Source organism: Castanea sativa, chromosome 3, assembly GCF_040712315.1.
Source record: "Castanea sativa cultivar Marrone di Chiusa Pesio chromosome 3, ASM4071231v1".
NCBI lineage: Eukaryota > Viridiplantae > Streptophyta > Magnoliopsida > Fagales > Fagaceae > Castanea > Castanea sativa.
In genome coordinates, this window is record NC_134015.1 from 3,710,106 (window position 1) to 3,721,395 (window position 11,290).

Sequence of the window (11,290 nt, forward strand, 5' to 3'; positions counted from 1 at the left end):
GTACCCGTCCGTGCAGCGTAGATAATAAGTCAAATGGATGTGCCACATTGGCTAATAAAAAACATAGTTGAAATTAATTGGAGAACTTTGTGTTTAATCCCTAAAAGTAAGTTAGTTTTGGATGTATATATGACATTGCACCTACAAGTTTTAGGTATAATTTTTTTTTTCTTCCAATTTTGGGATGTATATATGAAATGATGATTGGAGTTGTTGTTTGTACTGCAATGCTGAATGATTCATATGTGGTTTATGTTATTGTAAGTACAGGCAGAGAAGGTGGGATTGGAGTATATGGATGTGGAAGGGCTGAAGAAGCTCAACAAGAATAAGAAACTGGTGAAGAAGCTCGCCAAGAAGTACCATGCCTTTTTAGCATCTGAGTCTGTGATTAAGCTAATTCCTCGTCTCTTGGGTCCTGGTCTTAACAAGGCAGGCAAGTAGTTTTTATGTTTTTGGCTATTGGTTCTCTTTTTGTTGTTGAACAATGGGGTCAGATTTTCTTTTGTGTTTCTGAGGTTTTCCAATGTGGTCTTGTCTCTGCAGTAGTTGTTCATTATTTGACATTTTTATATCTCAAAAGGTCATTTGTTGGTGCTTCTGTTTGATCTGTATGAGTTTTGTAAATAGGGGTGGGCTGTTTCGTTCATTGTGCATAGTTGCTTGATGATGTATAAGCTCTTTTGTGGTTCTGAGTTTTTCCAATGAGGTCTTGACTGTTCTATAGTTGGTCCTTATTTGACATTGCTATATCTCAAAAGGTCATTTGTTGGTGCTTCTGTGTGATCTGTATGGGTTCTGCAATGTGGCTAGGTTGCTTAGTTCATTGTGCTAAGTTGCCAACATAGAACTTTAATTGGAAATTAGGAAGCTTGGTGGCTTTTTATGTCCTTCAATTGGTTGTTTGTGATTGAAAATATTTTTAATTGTACAGATTGGGGCACGTGATCTGTTTATTTGCAGGCATTAAGACAAGGGGCTGTAAAATTGTTTGTTTAGTTGTCAACCTTACCATTTACACTCTTTTCTGCGGTTATTCCTGAAAACTTTAGAACATAACTCTTTAAGTCTTAGTTTGACACAGATCTGCCTTTCCTTTACTGGTGCACTGGTGCACTGGTTAATAACTTGATCTTCTGATTTTTTTATAATAAATTTGGTCTTCTGAAAATTTGGGATGCTAAAAATACTTAAAGAATTTTGTTCAACTGATTAGCAGGCTTTTCTTTGTGGTCCCCAACTTTTTGTTTTGATTATCATTGTACATAGGTTGGCTACTATTCTGTATCTTTCTTATATCATTCAGGATGTGAATGCAGGTAAGTTTCCAACACTGGTGACTCATCAAGAATCCTTGGAGTCAAAGGTTAATGAAACGAAAGCAATGGTGAAGTTTCAACTCAAGAAGGTTCTTTGTATGGGGGTTGCTGTTGGAAATTGCAGTATGGAGGAAAAGCAGATCTTCCAGAATGTGCAAATGAGTGTCAACTTCCTTGTTTCATTGTTGAAGAAAAATTGGCAAAATGTAAGTTCATTAAAAACATTCTTAGTGTTTATCTTCCCATTGTTCAGTGGTAATCAATTTTGTGCATTTGGTGTGTGCTTGAATAGGTGAGGTGCTTGAATCTGAAGAGTACCATGGGGAGTGCCGTTCGCCTCTATTAATTCCATTTTGCTGTTTGTGAGAGTTATGTAGGAGAAGCAGCATGAGTGAAATGTTTTTTGAGCATTATGTACGCAAGACATTCCTTGGGGAATTTTCCTGAGGTCCTTTTTGTTTTCCTTGTTTTGGATTCTTTAGCTTCAAAGTTTAGTTAATGATGATATTTTTGTTTAAATTTGATGTTATTGGTTGAGTAAAAAATGCTTCTTATTTTTGTTTTTGGAATGGTTCAGCGGGGTGATTTGATTCAAGTCAGTTCTGTTATTATTATGCTCATAAACATGGGCATTTTTTTTATGTTTGAACTTCTCATATGATAAGATAGCTTCATTGCCTTACCAATAGAGAGAAGGAACCTATTGCTTTACTGCCTAATAGATATTGAAAATGCTAAAGCTACTAGAAATTTTACTAGAAAAACATTACAAGTTGATGTGGCAAAAATGTGATTAGTGCCCACTTAAACATCACAATGAATGAATGCTTGAATTACTTTTATGTGATCAGTAATATGTCAGTTGGTAAGGATTATATAAACTTTCTAGTATCCCTAGCAGCACTCAGTAGCGAAGGCTGAAGGGTGCTCGGTTCTTTGCTTCAATGATTTTTACTGCACCAAGATGGCCTGGGTGGGAGAAAAATGACTGAAGTCATTAGTCATTAATTATAAGTTGGCAACAGACCCCTGTAATTTAGTGATTTCCCTTCTGCAATTTTTATAACTGGCATGGATTTGTTGTGTTTGGGACAATATCACTGTCACCTTGGATCAGCATTCGTATTGCCTTGTTTTTATGCATCAATCGCAACAAAATCATAAGAAGTGAAAGAACTTTCAAAACATAGACGACTATGATTCAAAACTGGCATAACCCGAAGCAATCAATGGCAGCATGGGCGTTTGAAGAATCATGGCTCCCTCATGTGTAGAAAGCACGGGGCCATTTTTGAGATAGAAAACGTGTTGTTTAAATACGCGTGAATGAAAGTGTTGAGAAAATATATGTTGTTTAAACAACACTACCAAAAGAAAATATATGTTGTTTGTTTAAATAATTAAAACCGTCATTTAAACAACACTACCGAACATCCCTTATTGGCTTCATGACCAGCCCACTGTTTGTAAGTTAGCTGGTGATGTTGATTAAATGTAAAGTAAAAGACAAGAATGATATTCTTCATGTGGCTGCTTCACTATCAGTTCAGCTGGGAAGAACTCAGAAATAGAAAGAACCTGTTGAATGCTACGGGATAGTATGGTTTTAATGGACCACTAAGGTAGTATTTTGTTATGTGTCTTGCCACACTAGGAAGACTGAGAACTCAAGAATCAAGACAAGCTATTAAGGTATTGTGGTTATTTTTTTATTCCACCATAAAATGCAAAATTGAATGAATAATATCCATCCTCTGCGGATATGTGACAATTGGGTTATTTTGAATGTTCCGGCTCCAAGGATATGCAATGGCTGAGCGTGTTGGATGGGAATGCTAACGGATTTTGTAATATCCATCCTCTTTACTCCCTTCCACCGCCCCTTCAATCCAAACCACCCCAAGTTCCTATTTGATTTCCTTTTGGCTTTTTTCGGTCTCCATTCTAACAGTGATGCTTCTTTCTAGCATTATCAAAGTCGTTCAACCACTACAGTACTATCTAGATCCATCCCCTCTAGATATTGTTTCCAACCACACATTTAAATCACATGGAAGTCGATCTACACAGCGCCACAGAAATCACTCAAGCACACGCCCTCATATGCGCTTCATCTGATATCTCCAGCCTTCACACGATATCATGTGTTATGAACATGTCCACATCTGCCTTCATCGTCCTTGTTGGTGCAATGCATTTTTTGGCAATCATTGTCAGCCATCACCTAGTCATACCAACTCTCCCTTGGCCCGCATTTGTTTGTTTGCGCCAATATTTATCTCATGCATGTGTTCACACTGTTGGGAATATACACGAATTCCCATATATTTGAGAAAAAATAATAATAATAACAGAGAAAAATAACACATATACAAGGCAACCACAACACAAAAAATTACAACTTATAAGAAAAATTACAAGATACAATACAAAGTACAATATTTCTCTTTTAAAACCATGCAACAAATCTCAATTTTAAATAACGGTACTTATATACTGCACAAAAGATCTACAATAGGCTAAAAGTGGGCCAAAAATTTCCTTAAAATCCAAGTCTCCGTTGTATGGACTAAATCTCAAAAAATTTCTTATTAAATTTATAGTACTTTTATGTAGAATCAGGTCATAATCCAAATCAAACACAAACTAAATTTCACATAGGCCAACACATACCCTATCTTGTCTAACATTTTCATATTTTCTTTGATCTTACCGTCTAACCTCTAGGTACTTTCATTCAAACTCTACTTTGAGGTTAAGGGATGTTAAAATATATAAATAGTTTATCATATAAATATATCATCAGTCTACATGACTTTGTAGCGAATGTGGATAATGTGTCACCTCATAATAGAGTGATCATAATTGAGGGCCACTGGATGTTTGTTCTTGTAGTGGCAGTTGGGCCTGTTGAGGTCCGGGTGACAATATAAAAAGCCTTCTTTTTAGCAATTGGTTTCCTCGATTAAATTAAGAAATTATTATTTTTTGACATTCAAACATTTAAATTATTTAAATGCCCTCTTCTTTATGCTTTAAAATTTTCTTCTTCTTCTTGTTCTTCTTGTTCTTCTTCTTCTTCTTTTTTTATTTTTAATTTAACGGCAAAAAAATAAAAAAGGAGGTGACTAGTGAAACACCTAGACCTTGTTTAGATGTGAATCATGTGATCATACTAATTTCTACTATCTTTCTCAAAAAAAAAAAAAAAAAAAAACTAATTTCTACTACCTACTTCAAAACACTGTATATTCTTTATGCATTAAGTTCTTATATTTCTTCTTTTAAAAAAATAAAACAAAAAATTTTTATATTATCGTAGCATAACATAAGTACCACCAATCTTAAACGTGTGAATGAGCGAGTCAAGTCGACTATATTAAAAATTTAAAAGGTTATGAGTTGTAACTAGTTCATTTAATTTTATTTTGTATACACATTGGGCTTGATTTATTGCCAAATCAGACTACAAGATATATTTAGTAAAAAAATAATAAAAAAACTCCCTTGTGCTTTGTTTGTCTCCTTCATCTCTGCTTACAAGATTGTTGAGATATCTTGCCTATCCCATTTTTATTCTGGAAGATGTATAAGTAGTCCAAGATTGATGTATAATAGGCCACCTTGGGCTGGATTTGAGATTCACCACATGTCAAACAGGAACTCTTTCATTAGGCTAACTTGGGCCGATCCTGGTTTTTACCTTTCAAAAGGAGCCTTTATTGAAGTCTAATGGGTTGCTGTATTCATCTCTAATTTTCTTTTCTTGTTTTTCATGCATACCAACGCCCTGCGTATATATACACTATACACACACAAGGTCCAAGAATCATGATTCAATTTCTCATCTCATGTCAAGATCCTCAAAATAATAATAATAATAATAATAATAATAATAATAATAATAATAATAATAATATTATTATTATTATTATTAAAATTAAAAAAAATAATAAATAAATAACCACTCATGTCATAACAAAATATTAATAATCTTATTGTCTCATGTCTAGGAGCAAATTATATATTTTTAAATTAAAATAAATGATTTGATGATAAACTCTAGGACACATTTTCTTCTATTCCTCTTTTCTACTTTTGTGAGGATTAAGAAAGTTAAAATTGACCATTAAGGCTTTGATATAATAAATAATATTTAGTAGGAACATGAAACATGTTATGAAAAAAAAATCTAGAGTCAAGAATTCTAATTAGTTTAACTAATAAAATCTCTTATTTGTCAAATAATGAATCAAGATTATTTTTGCCTTGTGGTAATTATCATAAAATCATTGTTATAGATTCAAAGCTTATCTTTTAGCAATGTTACACCGAAAGAGAGAGAGAGAGAGAGAGAGAGAGAGAGAGAGAGAGAGAGAGAGAGAGAGAGAGAGAGAGAGAGAGAGAGATACATTTAGTGTAATTTTAAGCAATATTACACCACTAAACATTTGTTTTATTCTATGTCTTTTTTTTTGAGGGGGATGTTTTATTCTATGTCAATGTCAATTTTAACAAATCTACTATTGGATATACCCTCTATGCTTGCAAAATTTGCAAAATTTTAAGATGATTAGAAAACAATGAAAAATAAGTTTTTGTATTAAAAAAAGTATTTAAATAACATTTAAAAGTATAAAAGTATTTAACAATCTCATTTATAAAATATATAAATTCAAGTTTTTGTATTATAAAAGTATGCATTGAAGTTGAGTTTATAGATCTAATAGTAAATAACATTCAATTGGCATGAAATTTGTTATACGTGTTAAAAACATAGAGAATCTGTAATTCAATTATGTGATTTTCAAAATATTAATCTCATAAAGTGGAACATCTATTTATTTATTACATATACAAGATAGGATTTGATCTAATTCCGGCAATAATTTTATTTTCCTGTTAAAAAAAAACTATAGATCTTATTTTGGAAGGCATATAATTTCCCATGATTCAAAGAACTAATACCAAGGAAACAACTAATTACCAACGCATATAGTGGCAAGATAAAAAATTAAATGCATACAATTTATTTTGGTAAGGAATCCAATATATGATAATGATTAGGAAATATACTTTGAAACATAGTTGGAACCATTTCATTTGCATTTTTTTTAGAGAGTTTTAACTTATGGTGTACGTTCTTATTCAACTATCGAAACTACTTTACCAGTTTGAGCTAATCGAAACTCACGTATTTCATTTACATTTATGTTAAATAGTCTATTTTATTTGGAAACATTATAAATACGCCTTACATTTATGTTAAGAAATCAAATTTGTGATTGTCCATTCTTTATTTGCATGCTGAAATTTGCATATGGCCGGCATGTAGCTGTGGTATTCACTTCTATAGATGTCAAGAGAAAGGATATTCATAAGCAATTTTGATATAAATAGACCATCTTCCACCTTTCCTTCCAGTTCCACTAGAAATTTTTTATTGATGTAACCTCATGAGAGTGTGTATTAGATGACATGATCTATCGGATCAGTGATTTACCAGACTTCAACATTATATCTAGGTTGAAGACTTTCCGGGTAATGCATGAATATAGCCCGGTTGGTCTTCAATAAGGTTAGTTTATCTTGATTTCTTCTTCTTTGTGATAATCATCAATAGTAAGCTATGTCTTTCTCACTATTTATTTTTGAATTTTTTGTTGCAGATTGTGGTAGATGAATTAAATCTTCCATTCAAGAACTTTAAAATCTCTACCATGTGCTATCAATCACAATCACGTATGGAGCATACCTACCTTGAAGGACATAAGAATGTCCGTGAAATGTAAATAAATTATTTGACCTTTGTAGTAGAAATGGCTTAATTAATATTATGCAAAAGAATGTACCTTATTGTTTATCTCGCATTTTGTTGACAAGTGAAGCTTGGGAGATATTAATATAGTGGGTTAATATTTGATTTCACAACCAACTTGCCTTTGGTCATCTTCCCAAAAAAAAAAAAAAACTGCCTTTGGTCTCAACTCACAACTCAGTTGATGTATGTTATAATCAACTTGCCTAATAGCAATTCTTTTTCCCCACAGAGAATTGGATAAACGTAGCAATCCAATGCTTTTGAACTTTTGATAGGTAGGACATAATAATATGACAGTAAGGTTGGTTTGTTTCTTTGTTTGGGTGTTTTTTTTTGGTCTCACTACATTCCTTATGATATCATATTATTATTATTATTATTATTATTATTATTATTATTATTATTATTATTATTATTATTTTGTTTTTGAAATAAAGTATCAAATTTTTAAATAATTTAATAGTTACAATGTGAGAGAAAGGATTTGGACCCTATATTTAATTTTTATGTTGATCACACTTAGAGATGCCAATTGAGCTATAAGAGCATCCACAGCCGAGCATGGGTATGCCAAATGCAAGATGAATTTAGAATAAAGGCACCAAAAACCCCCCACAATTGGGCTTGTAAAAAGCAAGTATTGCAAAAAATTTTGCAATACTGCTACAATGCAATTCTACCTTTAGAATTGCATTGTAGCAGTATTGTAAAAAGAAAAATAATATTTAATTTTACCCATGACCGAACTTTCTCTCTCCTCTCCCTCATCATTTCTGTTCTCTTCTCTCTTTTCCTTCTCTCTTTCTCATCTGATCTCTCCTCTCTTCGGAGCCAAACACCATCCCCCTCCCAACATCAACATCACACATCACAGTGGTTCATTTTTTCTGGTGGGTTGCAATCTGGCAGGTTCTGTGGTCTTTTTTTGTTGTTGTTGTTGTTGTTGTTGTGACCGGTGCTTAAAGGAAGAGGTGGGTATGGCTAAAGTGGGTTGCGGGTCACGGAGATCGGAGTGGGCTGAAGTGGGTTGCAAGTATGGCTGAAGTGGGTCACGGCATGGGTCATAGAGATCGGTGTGGGTCACGGAGATCGGCGTGGGTCACGGCGAGGTCAATGTTTCTGGGTTTCTGTTGTGAGGCTGGGTTTCTGTTAGTGAGTTTAGTGTTGCTGGGTTTCTGTTGTGACGTTGGTTTTTTTTTTTTTTTTAATATGAGTTTTTGTTCCGGTGGGATTTTGGTGGGCAGTGGGCAGTGGTGGCGTGGTGGGCATGGTGGAGGCGCGGTGGTGGTGGTTGGGCAGTAGAGGCATGGTGATAGAGGTTGAGGGAAGGTGGAGGAGAAAATTGGAAAAAAAATAAAAAATGAAAAATATATTTTATTGCGTAGATATATTATTTTAATGAGTAGAATAGGAAAATAAAAGTTGGGTTGCTGGAGGTATTGTAAAATGGTATGGTATTAATGATAAAGTGGCTTTTTGGGATGGTAAAATAGGATAAGATTGGAATTCTGGCTGTGGATGCTCTAAGACTCATGGTTAATGGTAGATTCACTTGACTATTTAGTCCTTATAACATTTTAAAATAAATAAATGAAACCTTTTAGAATCATGTTTGATTTTTATTAATGTTGGCAATAAAATCATGATCTACATGTATACTTTTTTGTCCAAAGAATTGAGAATTCTTCTCTAACACAGATTAAATGTTGGTGAACTCTATAGGAAATGATAATCTCCATTCAATATATACCCATTGCATAATTTGGATTGACCATTAGGTTTAGAAGTATATTCAAATGTAGTGTCATTCAGAATTTTAAATGATGTGATAATATGCGTATTGTTAAATATATAAATAAAATTTTAATTGTAAAATGGATTTTTTTTTTTTTTTTTATAAATGTAAAATGGATTCTTTTTCTCGATTCCAAGTGAAATAGAGAGTCCATGCCCAAAAATAACACAAATCTTGTATTAAAATTCGGAAGGATACCCTAATTAGTAGTTGACTTCAATATTTAAAATCGTGGCATGTTTCATAATGTGGACAACTTCGGACTACTATAGAATTATTAGATATTATGCATGGACCAAATCGAAGATAAATGTTGTAAAGCAAAAAGAAAGAAACAATATATCGCTAATAAATTATTCTTTCTATTTTCAATTCTCAAAACAGTATTTGAACAAGCTTGGAACTGCATCTCCATTCCCATGCAGGGACTAATAACCTCATAGATTCTCAAATCTCAAAAAAAAAATTAAAAAAAAAAATTTAAACACCATCTTTACAAGATAACCTAGAGCAAATTCAAGAGATTGTTTGCTATAAGATAAGAAACATAAGCATCATATATAAATGGCATACTTGACCTATTCATGTGAAAAAAACCTTAGCACCCCAGTAAGAGAAAGTAAGGTTACGTTTCTAGTTTTTGTTTTCTATTTTCAAAAATTTGTTTTTGGGGATATAAAGAAAAAATAATTTTCTTATATTTTTAAAATAAAAAACATGTTTGGTTAGTTGAAATTAAAAAAAATTGTTTTTTGAAGAAAAAAATAGAAAATATATTGTTACTAGGATTTGAAATCTAACACTAACTCACTAAATGAGATAGATTTATTAAATTAAATGCGCATTTTCATTGACTTTTGAAAACTAGAAACTGAAAGCAACCTTTTGCATGTTTTCAGCTTCCTTTACAAATTGAGTTTTAAAAACAGTTTTTGTTTTCTGTTTATTTGGGGTTGCCAAACAAGTTTTTTAGTCTCAAAAAAATAGAAAATAGCATAAATCATAAATTTTTATTGTCAAAATTATAGAAAATAGCATAAATCATAAATTTAATCTCTAGGGAGCAACTATATATTTTTAAATTAACATAATTTTTTTAAAAAAATAGCATAAATCATTCCATAAATGCTAGAATAGATTTTCTTCTTTTCCTTTTTTTTTTTCCCTTACTTTTGTGGGTATTAAGAAACTTACAGTTGATCATGGAGGCAATGACATAATAGATAATAGGATAAACTATAAATTTGGTCTCTATCCTTTATACTAAATGTCAATTTGGTTCCTAACCTTTCAACTGTGTCAATTTGGTCCTTAACCTTTTTAGTACCACGTCAATTTAGTCCCTACCGTTATCCCATGGATGGAAAAATCTAATTTTTCAAATGGAATAGTAAAGAATTATTTTCCATGCCACATCAACTACTAATTGTACTGCCATGTCAAATTAAAAAAAAAAAAAAAAAATCTGCACACAATCGAATTCATCTCATAAATAATTCTAAAATCCCTAAAAAGTTTTTCTCTCTCTCTCTCTCTCTCTCTCTCTCTCTCTCTCTCTCTCTCTCTCTCTCTCTCTCTCTCTCTCTCTCTCTCTCTCAGATACATTTCCATAGCAACCAAATATCACAAGGAAAGAATATTGCAGTAAAATTTTACATCATTATTGCATTTGAAGAAATATAACCTTCAGGTCTGTCCTTTTGCCCATTAAATTAAAATAAAATAAAAAGTCTTTCCTTAGGTGCATGAGAGTCCTTCTCCAAGACCATTGGTCTTTCTTAATTGACCATACACTATCCCATACTTTTTTCTTGGCCAAGAACAAAGGTTTTGGTTGATTCAGTGACTTTGGTTCCATTAACTCCAGTAGCACAACAGGTGTATTTTGTGGCCCATGCGGTTCTTCTCCCATGATTGTTGTCTTTCCAATGTTGACCCTAGATTGCCAATATGGATCATAATTGTCTTACTGAATTTGGTCTTGTGTCTCTCATTTTGGGCTAGAGGGTCCTCCCCCATTGCTATTGACCTTTCAAAGTTGATCCCAGAAATCACGGGATAGAGAGAACAAACCTGCTGCTGCTAAAAATGTTGTCTACAACTTGATCTTGACCCAAGTGAGAGTGAGAGTGAGGGTGAGGGATATGAATCTAGCGAGAGAGGAAGTTAAGGATTTCGGTTTTTTCCCAAATTTGATCTCAATGTTTTGATTTTTTTTTTTTTTAATTTGATCTGGTTGTACAAATAGCAATTGATGTGGTATGGAAAATAATTTTTTGCTATTCAATTTGACACATCAGATTGGAATAACTGAAGGACTAAATTGACATAGTAGTCTAAAGGTTAAGGACTAAA

The 11,290-nt window shown here is 32.6% G+C and overlaps 1 protein-coding gene across 1 annotated transcript; it reads left to right on the top strand.

Annotated features, from left to right (window-relative positions):
* Positions 1 to 225: 225 nt before the first annotated feature.
* Positions 226 to 1,883, top strand: LOC142626834 (large ribosomal subunit protein uL1z). Its single transcript, XM_075800542.1, has 3 exons — positions 226 to 436; positions 1,320 to 1,525; positions 1,612 to 1,883. Exons 1-3 carry the CDS (start codon positions 295 to 297, stop codon positions 1,663 to 1,665), a joined length of 402 nt encoding a protein of 133 aa, XP_075656657.1. The 5' UTR covers positions 226 to 294; the 3' UTR covers positions 1,666 to 1,883.
* Positions 1,884 to 11,290: the final 9,407 nt, after the last annotated feature.